This window comes from Schistocerca serialis, chromosome 1 (genome assembly GCF_023864345.2).
Source record: "Schistocerca serialis cubense isolate TAMUIC-IGC-003099 chromosome 1, iqSchSeri2.2, whole genome shotgun sequence".
Taxonomy (NCBI): Eukaryota; Metazoa; Arthropoda; class Insecta; order Orthoptera; family Acrididae; genus Schistocerca; species Schistocerca serialis.
In genome coordinates, this window is record NC_064638.1 from 292,020,516 (window position 1) to 292,043,970 (window position 23,455).

General features: G+C 39.0%; 1 protein-coding gene and 1 long non-coding RNA gene across 4 annotated transcripts in view; one reads left to right on the top strand and one right to left on the bottom strand.

The window, feature by feature from the left end:
- Positions 1-499: 499 nt before the first annotated feature.
- LOC126468787 (uncharacterized) overlaps positions 500-23,455 on the bottom strand; it is a 48,373-nt gene continuing 25,417 nt past the window's right edge. Inside the window, exons 2-3 of the long non-coding RNA XR_007585998.1 lie at positions 17,084-17,175; positions 500-588 (exon numbers count right to left, since the gene is read on the bottom strand). This is a non-coding gene — a long non-coding RNA (uncharacterized LOC126468787). The remainder of the gene's footprint in view (positions 589-17,083; positions 17,176-23,455) is intronic.
- The window catches only part of LOC126468751 (uncharacterized), a 79,165-nt gene continuing 69,504 nt past the window's right edge, over positions 13,795-23,455 (top strand). The window contains exons 1-2 of one of the 3 annotated variants that reach the window (XM_050096576.1): positions 13,795-14,439; positions 19,713-19,830. In XM_050096576.1, the coding sequence (XP_049952533.1) occupies positions 19,755-19,830 (76 nt within the window). In that variant the 5' untranslated portion in view covers positions 13,795-14,439; positions 19,713-19,754. Of the gene's footprint in view, positions 14,440-18,740; positions 19,831-23,455 lie in introns of those variants that run through there. The other 2 variants (XM_050096577.1, XM_050096575.1) reach the window with 2 other exon arrangements.

A 23,455-nucleotide genomic window follows, 5' to 3' on the forward strand; every position in this document is an offset into this window, starting at 1 on the left:
ATAAGTATTAGTCTTTTTCCATCTTTCAGTCCTCTCCAGAATCCTCAAATCCCTTATCACTGGAGGTCCGTTTTTAACCAACCAAATGTCAAATTCTTTCTGACTCTTATCCATATATTTTGGAGTAATGCATCTGTGTAAGCTATGTTCCATTCCTCAATATTTATTTCCTTAGATAAACATTGTCTGCTTGCAGCTAAGCTTCTTGAGATGCTAAAACTGCAATGTTAACACTCGCAGTAGCCCTCCATGGTATGGCAAATGTCATGGCTGAACTCATACTTACACATCCACATAACATTGCCTGAATTTACTTGCCCCATACTGAATCTACAAATACAATTTAACCTCTGGTAAAACATTCATTGACTTACCATGACACTTGCAGTCAAAAAGCACACAACAAAAAACACTGCACCACCCCACTTCACCTTGAAGCTATGAACTGCGGCTAGAGATGAGGTTTCTGGTCCAGTTGCAGACGTTATTCCCACTCCTGGCACCAAAATGTAGAGACTCTGGGTGGATCACCTCTTTGGTGGCAGTGTTGAGGTGCCAGATTGTCATCAGGATGATGACCGATGGTTGCTGAAGCAAATATCATTATTGGTTCAAGTGGCTCTGAGCACCATGGGACTTAACTTCTAAGGTCATCAGTCCCCTAGAATTTAGAACTACTTAAACCTAACTTAACCTAAGGACATTATACACATCCATGCCCAAGGCAGGATTCGAACCTGCGCCATAGCAGCGTGGTTCCAGACTGTAGTGCCTAGAAGCACTTGGTCACCCCGGCCGACAAATATCATTATTAATCATACATTTTACTAGAAAACAAACTACAACACTCAGAGTTATGCTCTTCATGATCAATGCCCCATGGGAGTGTCCTGACGACAGTGAGTGTGGCACCACTGATGCAACAAGCAGCTAGTGGTATGCCTGACGTAAGTGGGTGGACAGAAATGGTGACATGCTGAGTCCATGGCACCATGCATATTGTCTGGGTATGGCTCTTTAACTCAGGCGAAATGCACCAGTAGGTGCTGTCTCCCTCCATGATTCTTGTAGTGAGGACAGCCATCGGCAATGATGGCATAGGTGGTTACGTGGCTGCAGCAACCTGGGCACAATTGGGTGACCTCCAGGGCTGCAGGATACCACAGCTTGAGTGAGCCCAAAGGTGTCCCTCCCATCTAGAATGCGCTAAGTCCATGGTGTTGGACTAAGGAGCAGCAGTAGGCTCATCGATGGAAGAAATAAGTTTCGTGGTAGCTACTTGCAGAATAATGACACCCTGTTGGCTGTTGTAGGTCTCTCCATTTAGATGGCGCTGCCAGACTGACATTCATTTAGCTAAAACTGATGGCTATTTATAAAGATTTGATGTCTATTTGGTATGCTAAAGCACCATTTCCAGTCGCATACACCAAAGCAAGCCAATAGTTTGGAGGTGTAGTAACCAGCTTGCTGATGCCTCAGCGGCTTTGTCTTTCTGCTGTATCAATGCAACTGAGCTGATGTTCCCTCACTTGGCCTGCTATGTGAACATCGTCCAGTGCATTGCTGCATGTGATGCAGTGGTATTTTGGTCGCCTCTGCGCTTTCTGGCTTCTGTGGCCCTTTTCAACAGTAGTGGCAGTGCCACTATTTTACTCAGTAGCTCCAAAAAATAGGGTGGCACTTCAGTATTTTCGTAACACGCCGGTATCACTATGAAAAGCACCAAATAAGACACGTTAGCTTCATGAAGACATAGATCAACATGGCGATTGCTGGGTTTAATTCCACATCCTCTTAAGTGTATGTTTCTAATTCTGATGCATAATCTAGCGGTATTAGAGAACTAAGTTCAGCACCTTAGTTATGTTATGTTATGTGGTTTATTCATCTCATTACATACAATTTTCATATCATTTGATTTGATGTACAGGAGACATGTCAAGGTTTACAAAAGAAACTTTTTTCACTTTTTTAAGAGAACTACAAAAGTTTACATTATATTTTACATTTCTAAGTTACAGCTACACATGTACATAAAATAATAAATGTATTACAATCCCTGTGTTCAGATTGTGAAGCTGTCCTCAATGAATTCATCGACAGAATAATAACACTTTTCCACCAGGAGAGTAAAGAGCAATCTTTTCAGTGAACCAATCTCCATTTTAAATATATTACTGCCTTTTATTTTATTGAAAATTTTTAACCGCATATACTCTGGCGTTTGGGCATAAAGTTTTAAACGATGTGTTGGAAGTTTGAAGTTATCTCTGTGGCGAGTGCTGTAGTTGTGGTCAAAACGGAAATTGTCTAGTGTATGTTGATTTCTATATAGGAACACCACCATCTCATATATGTAAAGTGAGGGGATAGATAGTACTTTTAAATTTTTTAACAGTGGTCGACAGGATTCCCGTTTTTTTGCAACACACATGTTTCTAATTACTTTCTTTTGTAATACTAGGAGCCTAGTGACATTTGCTGAATTTCCCCAGAAAATTATGCCATAACGAATAACTGACTCAAAGTAGCAGTGATAAACTATCTTTCTGGTATCTATGTTTGTGGCACCTAACAAAATACACATTGCAAATGCTAAGTTGTTCAGTTGATTTGCTAAGTAATCTATGTGTACCTTCCAATTTAAATTTTTGTCAAGATTTAGGCCTAAGAACTTCACGTGGTTTGCTTCTGTGATATCCTGATCATTGCAAGTTATCTTTATTTCACTCCTTTCTACTGATTTAGCTTCAAATTGCATCATTTTGGTTTTAGTTACATTTAGTTTTAGTCCATTTTGATAGAACCAAGATTCAAGTTTTTCTAAAGTGTTTTTGGCTTTTTCTGGAATATTTTCAGATACCTCATTTTCAATTAGAACTGATGTATCATCAGCAAATAAGACTGAATGAACATCAATAGCAAGTAGTAGGTCATTTACGTAAAAAAGAAACAGATAGGGACCCAATATCGAACCTTGTGGGACTCCTTGGGGAACTGTTTTCCAGTCTGATGAATAATTGGTTCCATTTGAAGTTAAAATTACTCTTTGCTTCCTACCTGACAGGTAAGAGCTAAACCATTTTAAAGCAGTGTCTCTGATTCCATACATCTGTAATTTGTGGAGGAGTAATGCGTGGTTCACTGAATCAAAAGCTTTAGTCAGATCACAGAATATACCTGTGACCTTTCTACCTTTATCTAACGTGGAGCATATTTTATGGATAAACTCATTTATAGCATTCGCAGTGCTTTTACCCTGTTGGAATCCGAACTGGTTTTTAAAAATTATATCATTTACAGTAAGAAAGTTATTAATTTGTTTTGCTGCAATCTTTTCAAACACTTTAGAGAAGACCGGCAAGAGAGAGATAGGGCGGTAATTCCCCATATCTTCTGTCAATCCTTTCTTGAATAGAGGTTTGATCTCACCATATTTCAATACCTCTGGAAAGTATCCCTGTTCATAAGATTGATTTATAATAGTTGACAGTGGTTGGAAAATAATATCATACACATACTTGATTACAGATGTTGTTATTTCATCCCACCCATGTGAGGTTTTGTTTTTTAGAGACAATATTTCCTTTTCCACATCCCTTTGGGTTATTTTTTCAAATTGTTTAAAAGATGTGTTCTGGCTGTTTTCCAAATTTGTGATGCCCTGATAGAATGTCATATCCACATCCGATCTTACTATGTTTAGGAAGAATTCATTGAAACAACTTGACATCTGAACAGGGTTTACTATAATTTCATTTTCATGTCTAATTTTCAAAATCTCATGAATTTTTACTTTGGCTCCTAGTTCAGACTGAACAACTGACCACACTGCTTTTGTCTTATTTCTGTGTTCTCGTATGAATTTATTATTTGCCATTTTTTTAGCTGCCGCTACAACTTTCCTAAATACAGCTTTATACTGTTTGACATAAATGACAAAATCTGGATTTCTGTTTGATTTTAACTCATTGTGGAGCTCTCTCTTTCTGGCACTAGAGATCTTTATTCCTGTTGTAATCCATTTGAGTTTACCATTAACCTTCTTTTGCTTATATCTATGAGGAAATGATTCATTAAATACCTCTAAGAAACAATTTAAGAATTTGTCATAGTTAATCGAGCTTGAACTATTGTAGTCTACAGGCCAGCTTATTATACTTAATTTACTGCGGAATAAATCCATTTTACTTTTACTGAGATCCCTTTTTATACACACTTCTGGAGACTTTAGGTTATTTGCTTTTGGGAGCTCAATAAACAGAGCTGAGTGATCTGAAATACCCAAGTCTAAGCAGTATTTGTGCTTATTTCCACTGTCAAATATGTAGTTAGTAATAATATTATCAATGCAGGTCACTGATCTGCTGTTTTCCCTAGTGCCTTCAGAAAAATTTAGCTTGAAACCAGATTTCTGAATTAAGTCACGAAATTTTGTGGAATCATTGCTTTCAACTAAGACATTTAAGTTGAAGTCTGCTGCTATAACAACTTTTTTCTTACTTTCTTTCTGGAGTTTTTCCAGGAGGCATTCGAATTTGGTTAAAAACACTTTTGTTACCGCACATCCAGGAATTCTGTAGATTGCTATAACCAATGTATTCAGATCACTCAGCTCTACAGAGCAACTTTCAAACACGCTCTCTTCATTTAAATAATTAAAACTATCTCTTACTGTATAACTTATGGAAGAATTGACAAGAATGCAGGAGCCTCCACGAGATTTGCTTATTCTACAAAAGCTAGCAGCTACCTTAAAATTATTAATACTATTTAGTACTTTTATACTATCTTCTGTTAACCAGTGTTCATTTAGGCAGATTATTTTAATATTTACAGATTCTGAAAGCAGAATTTTTAGTTCGTCGATTTTTGAGAATTTACGATTTGGTAGTTCTGCCCCTAAGCCATTTATATTTAAGTGCATCAATAGATCATTTTTTCTTTTAGTTATTTCGCGTGCATCCTTTGTTTGGTACCTAAACTTTTTATTTTCAGTTTGAATTTTTCCTTTGTCACCCCTATCACAATGAATTAGTTTCCCTTGCTTCTTAGGACTTTACACACGTCTATGAACATTTTACTAAGGTTCACAGAGCCTAATCTATTCAAGTGCAGGCCGTCTTTTCCCAGACACTTGCAGTTTAAGAATTTGTTTGGGTCAATGAATACTGCACCGAGTCTGTTGCACTGTTCCCTAATGCCGGTATTTATCCTGTTGATGTAAGTATCACTTACCGATCTTCGATGAATGATTCCACTAATTACCAGCCTGGCTGTTGGGTATACAGTTTTCGCCGATCTAATCAGATTCCGCGTTTCATTCACGATTTCTTCCTCACTGTTACTGCAGATGGAGTTTGTGCCCACGTGGATTAAGACACCTCTGTAATCGTCGGTACTTAAAGTTTTGTTACCAGTTTCGCCCGTGTTTCTTTTCGTGGACAATACATTCTTAAAGTGTTTGTGGAGCTGATGCGTTCGGATTCCAGGTCGAACATCGACCTTGCAGTCCGGCACAATAACATTTTTTAATATAGAATCACTTATTAACAGAAAATCGTTTTTGTCATCTTCTTTGTTCGTTGCACTTTTACGTTTGCCCTTCTTATTATAGGAAACTGTTTTCCATTTATACTTATCACTTGTTTCACTGACAGAGTTCTCTGTTGTATTATTTGCCGTATTACACAAATGCAGATGTTTGCCACTTTGTTCAGTAATGGGTTGATTTCTACACACGCAGGATTTTCTTTCAATAACCAGTTCAGAATTTTCTTGTTTCAATGCTAAAATTTCCGCCTTCAGCGCTTCAATGTCACTTTGAAGCAATTTAATAATTTCTTCTTTTGAGTTCACGGTACTTACGAGTTCGGCCGTCTCCATACGCAAACAATGTGGACACGACCATGGAAACTCGTCTTTTATGAGTTTTAAATTCACTTTCGCGCATTTTTCATGAAACCAGTAGTTACACTTCACACAAAAGATGCCTTTCATGACGCGTTTCGAACATTCCCTACACGATGAACTATTTAATTTAACCTTTTTTGAGGACTGAGATGTGTCACAACACTCTTCTATCGGCGCCATCTTGTCGTTGGTAAAGTTAGTAAACAAATAGTCGTTAAATGTAGTTATTCAATCAGTTTTAAACTCAGCAAATGACCTTACTGTTACTAGATACATAATGCAGAAACCATTACATTTGGATACAATTTTACCATCCTTTTTAAGCAAATCAAAATCTGAATGAAGATTCATAAACAGATTTTTCATATACTCTGCACTGCAGTAAACCTTCTTGGATCCATTGTTTTTTGTGAGTACTACAACATGCTGCCATCTTCTGTTAGTATTAAAAGGAAATGCTGATATCTTGTATTCCTCAAGTATATCCAGATTTTTTGCTACACTGTGTTTGAAGAAACCTGTATGTCTTGTTTGGACATCTGTAATGGCTTCGTCTTTTTCCAATAGCAAATTATATTCTTCCTTCATGGCAGTTGTTTTACCCAAATACTCCAGATTATGCTTGCTTTCTTTTTTCCTTTGCCCTCTTCCACTTCCAGTTTTACTTTGTTTGCACATAACAACACATTAACAGTACTTAAATCAGTAATTTCTGTAACAGGGATGGTTTGAGTCAGTTAGATACATTTCTTCTTTTTCCTTAACACATATATGGTAGCATTATTTGTAGGAGCTAATCATAATTCGGCAGTACCCGAATTTGACGGTATTGTGGAGAACAATATCCTGGATTCAAAAAAGTATTTTTCTCTAGCTTCAATATAACACTTTTATATAATAAAACACAGGAAAGTCCAAGATAGAGTAATTATAATACACTCATGTTCAGAAAAAACAGAACACCTTGAATGAATAGAGATAGGACTTCAATATTTACAGGACACTTGGATTAGTATGCTCTGCAGAAATGATTAGCATTCAGCCATCTCGATACAGCATGTGTCCTGTTGCCTACTAGGCACGGGGTCCACCATGGGTCTTGATAACTTGTTCCGTACATGATAGCATCGACATGTATAAGTTGTGAATGGCTTCTTGTGGTATAGCTACCCATGCTGTATTTATTTGGTTCCAAAGTTCATCTGTGGTAGTTGGCATTGCGTCACAGCACTGCACCCATTGTTCCACCATATCCTACTGCAAGTCTGGCGATCTGGTGAGCCAGGGCAAAAGGCTGACACCCTGCGACACCAAAAAATATGTGTTCATGCAGCAATATGTGGTCATGCACTGTCTTTCTGAAAAATGGCGTCTGGGGTGTTGTGCGAAAATGGTATGGCTAGGGGTCACAGGTTGTCATTCATATAGATCCCACTGGTCACAGTGTCCTGGACATGCATGAACTGTGGCTTGTGGTTGTACCCAATAGCATCCAACACCATAAGGCCTCGAATTGGCACTTAATGTCTTGTGCTAATGGAATGCCACTGTGGCGAAAATGCAGCTATCATTTTCAAACAAAAATAGTAACTGATGCCACTTCTGTCCCCAATGACATCGTTCCATATGCCATTACCATCTAGTACGTTTCTACACATTCATCAAAGATAGGTGGAGAAGTGGATGATGCACACGTAACTCATGCCATAATAAACAATGACAGAACTGTCACCCCTGACAGCGTATTATTTGTTACACTGTACCACTCTAGGACCAGAGCCGAGGAGGACACAGATCTGTCCTGCAATGCCATTCAGATGAAGTGTCCATCATCTCGGAGGGTGATTGGGGTGGTGCGACCTGACCCATCCCATCATGTTCTATCGCATTCTGTGGACCATTCTGCAGACATCCATTGCACTGGTGAAACACTTTATCCAACACAAGCAGAAATTTCCCACATGGATGCAGCACATTCTCTCATGCTAATAATGCACTCTCTTTCAAGCTCCTAATTCAATGATACCATTCGGGCATACATCTGCAAGGTATCCTGCATGTCTGCTCAAGTCACACTGATCCATTATCTTCGGTTTATTTAGACAACAGACGCCTGAGCACATTTTACCAGTGGGTGGTGTGGTGCCGCGATATCTATGTTGACCTTGAACCCATGGGCTGACATGGCTCAAATGCTAATCATTTCTGTATAACGTACTAAGGAATATGTCCTGTGAATATGGATATCCTGACTCTAGTCGTTCAAGGTGTTCTGTTTATTTGTGAACATAAGTATATTTTCAAAATGATAGACTGCTACTCACCACATAGAGAAGATGTTAAGTCGCAGACAGGCACAATGAAAACTACTCTGCACACACATGACTAATGTTTTGGATGCTGTCGTCAGACTGAGTTGTAACTGCACCTCAGGAGAGGTGTAATAAGGTGTTGGGGCTATGGGGGCAGTGTCAGGTACAGAGGGAGGGAATAGCAGGGTGGGGTAGGGGAAAGTGTAGTACTGCTTGTGAGAGTATGGAGGGATATGTTGGGGACAGGGTAGGGCTGCTAGGTGTAGTTGGGAGGTTTGGGGGGGGGGGGGCAGGGAGGAGAGCGGAAAATGAGAGGACTAGATGCAGGGGAAGGGACAGAGACTAACAAAGGTTGAGGACAGAGTGGTTATGGGAATGTGGAATATATTGCAGAGGGACTTCTCACCTGCGCAGTTCAGAAAAGCTGGTGTTGGTAGGGAGGATCCAGATGGTGCAGCCTGTGAAGCAATCATTAAAGTGAAACACATTGTCTTGGCCAATATGTTCTGGAACTGCGTAGTCCAGCTGCCTCTTGACCACACTTTATTGGTGGTAATTCATTAGGCAGCTTGTTAGTTGTCATGCCCATATTAAAAACAACATAGTGGTTACAGCTTATTTTGTAGATCACATGACTTCTTTCACAGGTATCCCTGACTTTAATGGGATATGAGGTGCCTGTGCCTAGACTGGAGTAGATGGTGGTGGGAGAATTATAGTGAGCCATGAGGCAAGGGGTTGGGGGTTGGGATAGTGTAAGTATGGATAAGACTACTGTGTAGGTTTGTTGTATGACAGAATACCATTTTTAGAGGAATGGAAAGACTAGTTGTTAGGATATTCCTCATTTCATGGCATGACAAGAGGTAGTCGAAATGCTGTTGGAGCAAAAGATTCAGTTGCTCCAGTCCTGGGTGGTACTGAGTCATGAGGGGAGTGCACCTGCGTGGTCAGACTGTGTGTCAGAGTTGGTACATGACTGAAGAGACTAGGCACAGGAGATCTGGTTCCATACAAGACTGCTTAGGTCATTTTGTTTTCTGAAGGATAAAATTCTCCTGCTTTGGAATCAAAAATTCCTGCATTCCACCTCTCACACTGAAATTCATGCCCAGCATGAACTAGAGCTACACAAATAATTCCTGCATTCCACCTCTCACACTGAAATTCATGCCCAGCATGAACTAGAGCAACACGAACAGCACCACCTCAAACTTTTCTACCTCCTACTCTCCCCTTGGACTACCACTATCCGCTACCTCTACAAGACCCTCCAAACCCCCCCCCCCTCCCACACACACACACACACACACACACACACACACACACACACACACACACACACACACACATTTTCTCATCGCCAACAAACCCTGCCTCACAGACTCTCTGCTTTTACCACGCCTCAGAGACTTCCTGGCACTGCTATCCAGAAACCAGAATCTAAACAGACCTGAAACACAGTCGTGAACATTACTTCCAAAAGCCTTGGTCCCACAGAAGTATCAGTCCTTCCCAAAGGCCTTAACTTTTGTGACACTCCTAAATCCAGTCAAGCTGAACTTAAAGACCTTCTCTCCTTCTTCCAGTCCCTACAGAGGAAACACTTTTTCGACACCAACCCCAACAAGCAGACTCAAATGAAAATTAATATTGGATGCTGCCCAACTCAGATCACTCCTCTGTCCAACTGTGATCCATCTCCACTGCTCCCTAATTGCCTCCTATTAACATTCCAGAATTTCCTAACCTCAAATCTTGCCTCACTATCATTCCCCAAATCCCTCAATATGGAAACCAACCTTACATCCCCAGAAACAACCACAATCCACTACCTAAAAACTGACCATGACCTTATAATCCTGCCTGCTGACAAAGGATCCACGCTGTGGTTCTAAACTGTACAGATTACCTGGCAAAGGAACTCTGCCAGCTGTCAGATTCATCCACCTAAAAACACTGTGACGGTGATCTCATCCAGAAATCCAACAGGATCTCCATTCTCTCTACATATTCTTACACCCATGTTAGAACTTGTTATCTGGGTCTATCTCCCTCCTCACCCCTACCACTGTCTGCAGTCCTACCTTCTACATGCTTCCTAAAATCCATTAAACCAACCACTCATGGCGCTCCTTAGTGGCTAGTTCCTGTAACCCCAATGAGAGAATATCTATTCTTGTGGATCAACACCTTCAGCCTATTACTCATAACCTGCACTCCTACATGAAAAACACCAACCCATTTCCTCCACCAACTCTCCATAGTTCCTGTTCCTTTAGCACATGGTGCCCTGCTTGTCACTGTTGATGCCACCTCCCTCTACACTAACATCCCCAATGCCCATGGCCTTGCTACTGTTGAACATTACTATCCTTCCCAACACCTGACTGACTCCAAATGTACATCCTCCTTCCTAGTCACCATGACCAACAATATCCACACCTTTAATTACTTCTCCTTTGAAGGCTTCACCTACAAACAAATCTATTTTACAGTAATGGTCACCTGCATGGCACCTGTCTAATCATAGGCCATCTAGGGGAATCCTTCCTAACTACCCAGAATCCAAAACCCTCACCTGGTTTAGATTCATTATGACATCTTCGAGATCTGAATGGAAGGTGAGGGCACCCTATCCATATTTCTCCATACTTGAACACTTCTCTCCCATTCACTTCATCTGGTCCTCTTAAACCCATCAAGCCACCTTGCTCGATCTTGACCTCCACCTCAAAGATGGCTGCATCAGTACCTATGTTCATATCAAACCTGTCAACCACCAACAGTATCTCCTCTTTAACAGCTGCCACCCATTCCATGCCAAAAAGCCTCTTCCATACAGCTTCGTCACACATGGTCATCACATCTGTAGTGACAAGCAGAGCCTCTCCTCATAGACCGGGGGTCTCACTGAGGCCTTCCTAGTCTGAAATAACCCTTTCAATATTGTCCAGTAACATATCTCTGGCCCCCTGTGTCTCCAGTCCTTGCTATCTCCCACATGTTCACTCCATGGCTACCGAGGAGCACTCCTCTCACAACTCATTACCACCCAGGACTGTAGCAACTGAATCACATTCTCCATCAGGGTTTGGACCACCCCTGCCTCTCTCTCTTTGAGGCTTGAATCCCCTCCAGAAAAATAGTACAAGCCACTTAATGGAATAATGTCTAAAGACAAATGTATTACATATTGCATGCCTTATCATACAAATTTTATATCTATAGACTGTATTGCAATTATATTTATAAAATAATGCAAAATTTTCAATACTTTTGTATTTTGTAAACTTTTTTTTTTAATTTTAGATTTGACTTGTGTCTTATAATAAGAATTAAATGTTTTGAAAGTTCTAAATAGAAATACTCACTTTAACCGTAGTGATGAGTGTCTCAACTGGCAGACAGTTAAAAAAAAACTAGCAAAAACTCACATAGAAAATTGTAAGAACCTGTACCTGGATACAATGTATTCTTCAGTTCCTTACATACTACTGCCATATAGATGGTAAAAATTTAATTATTCAACATCAGATAAATGGAAAGAAACTATAATACTTGGAGCAATAGTGGTTTATAGAACACAGTTCGATTTTTAGAATGTGCAATACAGCATTTATTGTATTTATGTTTAACCAGACAAAGAAGTGTAAGTTCATTTAACTGACTTCAGACAACATATTCTCACTTTCCAACACAGTATTAACTTAGCCTGTCTGAGATAATGTACTTTTCATATTATCGTTAAGGGCACATAAGAAGTTGGGTTGTGGTGCAGTGTGCAGTGACAAGAGGGAATGTAAAGTCCACGCGGAATACCGTGGCCCGTAGAACTGCAGATGGCAGGGCATACATGGGGAGCGCAGTAGTGGTCGAGGTTACAGGCAGGCATTGTAGGGGAAATGTGGAGTGCTGAATGGGAAGTGCAATTCTAAACTGAAACATATGCTCACGTTTTTTACGCATTTTAAGTGAGGCCCTCCAAGCACACACTTTCATGTTGACCATTCACCTCTGCTATGGTTAGTATCTAAAAAGAATTCCGCCAAAAATGCATAGATTTTCTTTCGCCTGGCTTTTTAACCATTTGTAACTTTGAATGATGCGTCCTGAATGGCGAATTTTGAGTAAAACCTGAACATTTCTCTGGTTATCACGTTAAAATTTGTTTCGTTTGCCAAAACTCAGCGAAGTTTACACAGTTCACTTCACTAATATGTTGTGCAAACACAACTGCGAGAGAATTCTGGAACAGTGGCCTGTTCAGTTTATTAAGCGAGGAAGGAAACATAAGCTTATGGAAAAGCACATCCTCGGTACAAAAAAAAAGTCTAATGTCTTTACTTACGTTGTTCCAAAACCCATAGCATTTCTCGTTTCACGAGCTATTAATGGCCCTTAAAAATTACATTCCTTCGCCCAAAAAGTCTATAGTTAGTGGAATAATATGACAGTGAATGAAGTTTTGCATAATAACGATATGACAAAATACTCTCCTCTTTTTGTACTATCATTTGCCAAAATCTCATTTCGAAATCTGAAATCGTTTCTGAAACATAAGGAATGAACCTGGCCCGGAAAACCCCTGTGTAAAATTGAGAAAGACTGCAGGGCGTGTGCCTCGATTCTGACATCGCCGACTGGCCGAAGGGTGACAAATACTTGTCGGCCTCCCTTTCCAAACAAACGAGTGAACTCGCCCAGCGCTTTGGACGAAAATTGGTCACTGCCCATCATCCACTGTATTCTGCATGGACTCTACCACGTGATGCTCCAGCCACATCCGAAATCACCGGATCTCAGTTTCTTCAGCAATGAAACTTGGGTTAATTCTCCTGTTGGGGAAGACTTTTTCCCACAGCTTTCTCTCGCCTTTTCCAGCACTGCTTCCAGAACGAGGAGGTGCGTCAGTCCCAGATCTAATCCACCTTGCGGATTAATGACAAGGATTGATGTACCGCCCAGCCTGGATGTAGTTTTTATGCGATTTCTGACATCGCACTAGGTGAATACCAGGCTGGTATTCACGTTTCGCATCAGCTACAAGATTCACAAGCGTTTATAAACATTTCGCTCACTTTCACATGAATAATACTACATGCAGACTGTTGTGGTACACGTATTCCTGTCCATGTGAGGAGGTAACCGGGTGACGACACGATGAGGCTATGGCCACCCCTTAGGCTAACCTTGGCAAGTACGTTGATAACACAGCCCACCCTGCGGGACAAAGTCACAAAAAGAATATTTTTCTCTCAGTGCATTCATTACTTCCTTTGACAGTGTATAATAATCATCGCACGATTATTTTTACTGTACTGTTGTGATTTTAACAATTTATGATATCGTATTTTCTGAATTCCCTTTCACATTATAAGAGTCTTAGTAAAATGTTTGTTTAATTTTTTAACAACCTTAATGAATTTTTTTCTTACTCGGCCTGCAACCAAGCGAATTGGGTAGCATGCTGGAATAAATAAAAAAGAAGTTCTCGATTTTTCCAGAACAGTCTTTAGAAGGCGCCGCATGTTCGATAGTTCGTCATTTCAATTCAAGCCAAGATAATAGGCATTAGGCAACCAACAGCTGCACAGCAGCAGAAGAAGGACTGTGAAAGTGTGAAGTTTGTAAACATGGAAGCTAATAAAATGAATTTTTGTGTAGTGTCTTGTGTATGTAGTGAGTTTGCGGATTGTGAAGCAGCTGGTGACGAGACCAGACTAATCCTGAAAATGTTGAAATTTGCTAGCATTCATAACAAAAAGTGAATGCGCAGAGCCTTGGCCAAAATGAAAAATATGATAAATTTCTTAGTGTAAAAAAGAATGATAGTACGTCGCAATGCTTGCCAATCCAGCAGAATCTACAGCTTAGATTTCAGGACGCTATGTCATTCTTACCTGCAAGGTGCTAAAAAACAAAAGATAGTATATTTATTCTGTGTTTCCAGGTGTTGGTGCCAAAAACAATGTGTGTGTTAATAGGCTGCGTAGGAAAGCGCTGACTATTACGCAATTTCGTGTCCTATATTTGTTCGCGGTCAGTTATGTGTGTCAGTGCCCTTGCCTTGTACCTACTTTCCGGACAATGCTAAAATATTAAATGGGACGAGTGTAAACACTGGCTCAGCGGAGTTATTTGGTTAATGCTAATGAATGACGTGCTACAGTGATCTCAGAAACTGGTAGTTTACATAAAATTTATAAATGTGAGTTACTTGCAGTTCTTACATTTTTTTACGATAATAAGCCTGTTCAGTAGGGTCAAATTCGATAAACAATTTTTCATGGTATTTTCGTTTAAGGTCAAATAATTTCTAATTTGTTGTACTTAGATGCAACGCATAACTCTCCACTACCGTTTACGTTTGTCTGCATGGAAACATGGATGTTTGCTTTTGAGTGAAAATAACATATCTATTAATCGTTCTCGTTAGTTACCACAATAAACGGCGCTACAACTGCTGCTATTTGACACTGCATGAGAAATGTCTCCAGAAATTCTGCTTAAGAGGATTCACGTTATAAGTATACGAGCTGTTTCGTTCAAGTTTCAAGCAAAAGGCTGTTTTGTGAATGAATATATTAATAACACGACAATTAACGAGATATAAGATAGCATCTCAGGTTGTATCGTGACCGGGGATACTTTGGGCCAGCTTTTCATGTTTTCACTTGCATATTAATTAGGGCCTATTAAAAAAATATAATAAATGAATTTTCAACGTCAAAATTGAGTTTTAACCAATGTACAAAGTATAAGGAAGTATAAACTTTTTTAAAGATACATTTTTTTTTTATTTTTTCACTATTTCTTAAATGTTGGAACAAAGTAACCCCAGAACTTCCTGGCAGATTAAAACTATATGCTGGACCGAGACTCGAACTCAGGACCTTAGCCTTTTGTAGGCAATCCGCTGCAGATTGAAAATCTCATTCTGGAAAGTAATCCCTGCCCAGGCCTAACTTAGACCACTCACTCATTTCAATACAAATCACTCGTTAGATTACTGTAACTCCCTTACATAACAATCAGATAATGAAATGACAATACAAAGTAGCAAAAACAATTGTTTACTTATTTAAATACCTATAAAGATAACAAAATTTTAGATTTGATTTGAAAAACATGAAAACCATTTATTTTTATTCTACAGAATTTTTGATGCTAATCTCTAATACCAACTCAAAATCAGCCATCTCAGGAACATTAAAGTGTCATTTCATGAGCTTCGGATGGTCGATTTTTTTCTTCGTGTCATTCTGCTCATAAACAAGAATATCCTTTTTGTCAAGCCACTTCCCGGACTTTTTGGTCTTCCTCTTACCATCTGCTGCAGAGCGTAATTCTCCCCCATTAGGCAGAAGTCACCTTCTTTCAAGTTACATTTTAATGATTCTAGGTCCGGTGCCGGTGGTGTTTCCTTGATAGGCTTTATGTTGCCAACTTCTTCATTGAAATCTTAAGATGTACTTTCAGTGAAAGAGAGGTATGAGCCATCATCAGAAGCATTGTCATCAATTCACTTTCAGTTAAATAAAAGTGTGAGCCATCATCAGAAGCACTGTCATCAAGAAGACTGTAAGAACCAGAGTTATCTCATTTGTTTGCTAGTTCTTGCTTTCTACGCTGGGCCCCTTTTTTCGGCTTAGGTGTAGAAGTTAATGTGCCTTCAAAGTACATTTCATTTTTGCTCAATTCGTCAAACAACTTTGAACAAAAACTTTTTCCAGCTGGAACATCCAACTTCTTATACTTCTGAGTTTGCCTATTACTTTTTGTCACATCCTTCTTTTTTTCCGCAAAGTGTTGCATGAAACTTTCTCCAATTAGATTTTTCATAGTGCTGTTGAAGTTACCATGTTGAGGCAAGTGCTCCAGTACTTTGGTTCTGTCGAAAGGTATGATACCTGTTTTTTTAAATCCAGATATCGTATTTTCTTTCTTTTCTACATACAAACAAAAGACCAGCTGTTTTAAAAAAAAAATGGCTCTGAGCACTATGGGACTCAACTGCTGTGGTCATCAGTCCCCTAGAACTTAGAACTACTTAAACCTAACTAACCTAAGGACACCACACACATCCATGCCCGAGGCAGGATTCGAACCTGCAACCAGCTGTTTTAGTGTTTTAGGAAATTGGTCCTTGGGCAAGCCTGCCATTGACTTTTTTTTTTTCCTTCCATGAAGTCAATATCTTACACCACTCCCTTTTCAAAGGGCCATAGTATGTGACATCCAATGGTTGATTAATATGTGTCAAGTTCAGTGGCAGACACACAAACTTTACATTGTTATCCTCCCAAGCTTTTACAATTTCTAAGTTGATATAAGAACTTAAGTTGTCCCCAATCACAACCTTGAAACCAGGCAGCTTTTTCAACCGAGGAAGTAAAGTGGTCATAAACCAATCTTCAAATGTTCCTGAACTGAGAACAGTTTGTATATGTTGTCAAAATAATCGTTGATTCCGTTTCATCAATAGCAGCTCTTACTCGTTTAATGTTGCTGTACGCATCGTTAACTTAGGGTGATGTTTTCTAAATGACGCTGCCCAATCTGGATCTGGAAAGCTGTTTTTAAAACTCTTTACTGCATGCCCCTGTTTGTCAAGATAGTATTTTATGGAAAATGTTAAATCAAGATCAGTGATAGGAAATCCAAATGGAGCTAACTTGTCAATATGAGGCTCAACGACTTATTCTTTGTCTTTATTGAAGACTGTGGGATGGCCATACATTTTGCAGTTAGGCCTACTGGTACCAGTAACCCATAGGTTTTAAGCTTATTTATTATTGTGCTTCTAGGTACATTATAATATTGACATGCACTTCGTTGTGTTTTTACTCAACTTTGTATGTCCTTCCAACAAGCTTCCAATAATCAGTGTACTCTCTTGAACCTGGCTTTCTCTTGTAAGTTCTCGTCATTCTACGATCAGCAACTGGAACAAAAACACCCAAAATAATATTTCAAAACAGTAACGTATGTAACAATGTTAGTAAAAATATTTTTGTTTTAATTTGAAAGAAAAAAACGTATTTGTAAATTGATGGGCTACTTTAGTCCAAATTAGGCCTGGTACAAAGTAGCCCCAAAAAACTAATTTTTAGGTGAAGTTTACAAAAAATTAAACATGTACTGTTTAAAAAAGAATAAAGAAAAACAATTATCACACATTGGTAATGAATCACAAAAGATATTTTGACACTTAACCTTATTTGTATCTTATTACTGAATTCGTCCACAATGAAAAGTTTGGAGTTAAACAAATCACACATCAAAACAAAGATTCACAAAAATTTCATTGTTGCCAATGGTAAAGATTTTAAATCGCCCCAGCCTATTAAAATACCCTGAAGTAGGGTTTAAAATATATTTTAAACCCAAAAAATACAAAAACACCAATATATCTTATCTTGTTTGTTTAGCACAAAAATTTAAAACTCTTTTTGGTGTTGGACCAAAGTAAACCCGCAAAGACCAAAGCAACCCCGATCAATGGTAGTATTATAGTTGTAGTGAAACGGAATAATTTTTTGGATAACATCAGAAAGAATGTTAATGTTACAAATACGGAGATACATTTTCTCGGGAGTTCAGCAACACAATAATGCTTACATAATCAGTAAAGAGACTGGTGATATTAGAAATCGCGCACTGAACACGTACACGAAATCATTTTTAATAACAGAACTAAAAGATTTTTGGTGGGATGGAAGCACTTAACCCAACAAGCCAAGATCTTTAACAATTTATGGAATATAATTAGCAAGTTAGGGGGCAATGTAGATTTCAGCATTTGCATTGTAAACAGGGCCTCTGTTGAGCACCTGTTGGACTGACTCTTTCATCTAGCTTTTAAAAATTGAGATTAATACTTTCGTATGTGTTGAATTCTACCTCTCTAGTGGCTCCATAAAAAAATTTTGACCATGTAAACACTCCATTTACCAACATCATCTCCATTCTGATTGGTGTCAACCATTCCACAGCTATTGCTGTGCCTTGAGATGAAGACTATACTACTCAAAATTGTATCCTCAGCCCTCAAATTAATGTTTCATCACCCACCCAAAATAAATATTTTAATCTGTCTCTATGTCACCCTGCTCCTACTACTGAGCAAAATTAATTACTACCATATGGACTCAGCAGATGAAAGAGCTGGCCAGTTCCACATGCTACTGCAGTCCAGTTGCAAGTACTTCCTATTCGATTTAAGTTAGTGCTGTAAGTGAAAGCAGCAGAGTCATATGCCAGCTGTGCTGCTTCACTGTGCATTGCTATATAAGAGTATGCTGACTCATCATTTGCTCGATAACATGAATGGCCATTGCCAAACTTTGGCTCATCACAAACTCAGCCAACCAGTTGCTAAACAAGTTGCAGACCACAATACTAATGACTTCAACATCTGCTTCAATAACTACCTCCCTTCAACCCCCCTCCCCCACACTCCTCCTCCCTCCCCCCCCCCCCCCCCCCCGCCCCAATTCCTCCCCATAGCATGTAAACTACATCATTGGGAACTGTCTTTGGAGCAGTTCCCCCATTCTCATAATCCCCACGGCCTAAATCTTTTCCTAAGATCCCCTTTTGTGTTTTGGTGCTAAAGTGTAAAACTGTGGTTTGTCTTAGCAAAGCAATCACCAGTCCGAAGGTTATTTTGAACACTACATTGCATTACTAGGCATGGTCCTGTTGGAGGGTGTGTGCCATAGCCTTCTTGACCTATGAACTGACTTACCCAGCCATTCATAGGAGGACCTACAGTTCAATGTGGATTCCAAACCAAAGTACAACTCAGCATTTTTCACGTCGACAAACATTGCCAGAGTTGAAAGAAGTGACAGGTAAAAATTGTAAAAGGAGGATCGAACCTGTGATTGTTGGATTTGTTGTTTGGCCCTTTGCCACTGAGAACATTAATAAAACCAACAAACTGCAGAGATGGATTTCTGACTGGAAATGGAGGAAGAAAGGTCTTATGAACATATGTCTGGAAATGAACTGTGTGCATGCAACACAAACAAATGTTCCAGTACGCAGTACAGAGCTGCATTGCATCCATATCACAACGGATGTTCAAAGTGGTCCCCATGGAACTGCAGGTGACAGGGATAGTAGTGGTTGTCATACAGGGTACATATAATCATACTTGGGCATATACAATGTTGGCGGGCCACTTGCCTGGAGCTTGTACTAGGGCTCATCTCAGTATCCTGTAGAAGCCGGTCCTCAAAATCTGGTAAATGCGTAATCTGCCCCCCCTCCCCTCCCCTGCCCGTTTGTCAGAATGGATCCATGATCACACAAATGCCTAAAAAGGGCTGGAAATGTGCAGTGTGGTTGGTGTCTGTGGTATTTGTTTTGGTATGGCCATGCTGTGTCTCAAACTTTTCCATCTGCTTGGCCATACACAAAACACAATTTCGGCTTGTTCCTCATATGAATACCAGACCATTCTGCTGCTTACAGTATGCTGCGTCAATCACACAGCCTGCGGCACACAAAGAACACATGGGATGTGATCAGAGGAACTGTCATGCGTCAGCACCGTCTATCATGGCAACGATGCATGTCCGGACACATGGTGGTAAGACCTTTTTCCCTCAATTTCCAGTCAAGAATTTGTCCCCGCAGTTTGTCAGTTTTATTAATTTTCAACCTGTGTAGGCAATAAAAAGAGCCTCCATCCTCACAGTCCATAGACAGTTATTTTGCTCTGAGTTATTAAAATCTTGTATATATGTCGAATACTTACTTTTATGCTACCTGAATGATATAACCAGTACAGTAATGACATATTTCAAACTGGCAAATTTTTTACCTGTTGGAAAATGTGTACTTTATAAGTTCCTGATGGCTGGATGCTTATCTCTACTACTCTACACCCTGACATGGTTCACTTTCCTCCAAAGTTTACTTTTATGCTGACAGCTCTGGAATATGACGTGCAAGTGAATGAATCATAAGCTGCTTTCTCAAAGACCTATCTTTTTCAAATGTATGTTAGGTTTATCTTAGATTTCAAATATTCCCCTGCTTTATTGTTGAGTTTACTTCTACATATGCAATGAGAACAATGGAGTTAAAATTATTTACAAATATGTCTTGAAAGGTGCAAATATTATGTTACATTGACTGTTTACCAAACATCTTTCTTTTTCTATCATTTTTACTTCACAAATACAAACTGTTTACTTTTGAACATTTTGTGCAGATGTAGTGCACAGTTAATAAGTGTTTTAAAAAAGCATGTTTATGTAGCACCAAGAGCTGCTGATGAAACAAAATTTATTTGCTACTACTTTTGAATTGCTATAGCAATCTATATGGACACACTTCCAAACTACTTTTTAGTACTACGTAAACAAAAATCAACTAGCCAGTTCTACAGTACACGAAGTGCACTCCATGTAGCAGCAGCTAACATAACAATGGACAGTGTACAAATGTTAGCAAAATGTATAAGTGCACATTTGTCTGCCGTCTTGTCTTTATTACATGTGGGTCTCTCTCACCCTGGGATCTGAATGACCTGTTCTGCCTTTTTAACCTTACCCATCTCTCTCTCTCTCTCTCTCTCTCTCTCTCTCTCTCTCTCTGTCTCACCCTCCCCCCCCCCCCCTTTCTCTCTCCTCTCCTGACTGAGGTAGAAACTATTATTAGTGCTGAAATCTAGGTAGTGTCTCTCTTTTACTTCTATTCTATACGTGTTTAATGGCAGAACAACATATTTTGGCACTTGACAACAAATACTGTCCAGCAATTCCATCTCGTAATTTACTAGTGTTTTTGATAAGAGTTTTCATTATACACTTGCATCACACATAATGTGTGATGCAAGTGATGTGACTAACAATTTATAATTATTAATGCTGCAGCAGTACTGATGCCATTGCATCAAGATATTCTTGATATATCTTTGGCTTCCCTCTGACAACCATGCCTCCATCCTTGCTACCCTCCCTGTTTCCCTTTCTCTGTTGCTTCATAACCTGGGTTGTGAGTAACTAAATCCACTTTCCCTTCTTCCCTTTTTTCCCCTCTCTCCTCCCTGATGAAGGAACAAAGTTCCGAAAGCTAGGAATGTAAATTTTCTGTTCTGTTTTGTGTTATCTATCGGCTGTACTGAGCTAAGTACTGGCCAGCCCCTCTATCTCTTTGTTAGTATTTGTTTCACATCTTTATATGAGATTTTCCATTAATCATTTAGATTCCCTAGAATTAATTTGATGAACATACATTATTGCTTTAGACAATCTTCCTTACTTGTAACTTTTTACTAAAATAGTAGACAATATGGTTAATGAAATTATAGGCTAAAGTGCACTTATGGTGTCCACAACTCTTATGTTGCGTTCTGCTGTTGCCGATGTAACTGCCATTAGCTATAGTTCTGAAAATGTCATTTGAACAACTTGATGTGGTTGTAATCCCATGAAGACTTAATTGTATTGTATTGTCATGAGGCTGCATTCATATCTACAACTGTTGCTTCTTTTAATGAAATTTCAGTTGGTTACAGTGTGACATTCTTCTGACATTGCAGAACAAAGATGTATGTGATAATAAAGTCTTTATGCCTCCAAAATTGTTCTTTTATTTGTGTGTTTCATATCAGCATAAATTTATGATTTTTATTGGAATGTCTAAATTGGCAGAAATCTGTCTCTGGAAAAACAAACTAAAGCTGAATGCAGAACTTTAGGACTATGTAGAAAGGCAATCAATCTCATACATTAGACATAGAAGGGAAAATGTAACACAACATAAATATTGATTAGTTATACATGGAAACAGTTGCTGCATTATAGATCACTTTCTGGACCGATAGAATTTTGCTTTTGATGCATGAAACAATAATGATAATCTGAAACTGCTCTAAAAACAACTTAACTTAATCAGAACAAGAATGGTAAAAAATATTTCTTTTCAGAAAGAATAAAATAGGACTAACTAGATTAAGAATCTTAAACCAATTTTCCTTGTCAACAGTTTGCTCTGAGTGACATAATGGAACAGAAGTTAGATGTGGATAAGAATAAATGCTGTATAGTATCATTTAATCATTGTAGCAGTTTACAGTATTTAAAAAATGATTACTGAACTAGAAATGTTTGTAATCCAGGTATCAGTATCATTGAAAAAAGGAATCCCTACATTTACAAGTATCGGGTGTTTGAATTGTCTGCAAAAGTGTATTTTTTATGTAGAGCCACTGTGAAATCCCATCTCCCAAATTGTCCTTTCTTTATTGCTCATACTGTTCTTAATGTTGAGAATAGATTAGATTTATTTTTTGTTCCAGAGAACTATAATGAGGAGATCCTTAAGGATTCAAAGTGGATAGTAATATAAATTTCTGTCCTATATTTTCTAAGAATACATAATAAATTTTTAAAAAATGAGAGAAAGTGGTGTAAGCTAACCTTCTTACACAGATGCTAAGCAGAATGTTCCTCGTGTATGTGTAATAAATCAAAAAAATGAAACATTTTTTATGTAAAAGATAATAACAAACACACCACAAAGCATGTAAATGTATGTTACACTGGCCAAGCACCATCAATGAGAAAGCCAAAGTACAGGAAGGGAAGAAGAAATGCCATAGAACTTCAAGAGTGGACAGGGTATGTGGTAATTGCAGTGGTTACAAAATCAAGTCAAATTAACAAAGAACTTGGCAGTATGAGCCCACTTATCAGTATGACATTGCACTCCCTCTAGCGTGGATGCATGTACTGATTTGTTTGGGAATAGTGTCATAAGGCTGTTATATCCCCTACTGGGCCAAACTGCCCCACAATTGTTGTAAATGATCCTGATATCCTCCATGCTGACATTGGGACAGAATTGGCATATCCAACTTGGTCCAAAGCGCATTCTTTTGGAGGCAGATCTGTGGATCTTGCTAATCGCAGGAGTACCTCAACATTACGCAGACAGTTCATAAAGACATATGCCATGCATGAATGAGGTAACACTTGAGGACACAGGATGTCCTTGCCATATCATTGTCCTTTCAGAATTTCATCAATTGGTACCAGCTGTGACCTGATGCCTCCCAACACCATGATGATAGGAGTAAGACAGCAACCTACGCATGGGATGATAAATTGCTTAGTCCGGTTGCTGCTAGTCTCCAGCCAATCATGCAAGAGACACAGAGTGTTCCAGGGAGACCATTACTCATTCTCAGATGCCAGGTGGAGATG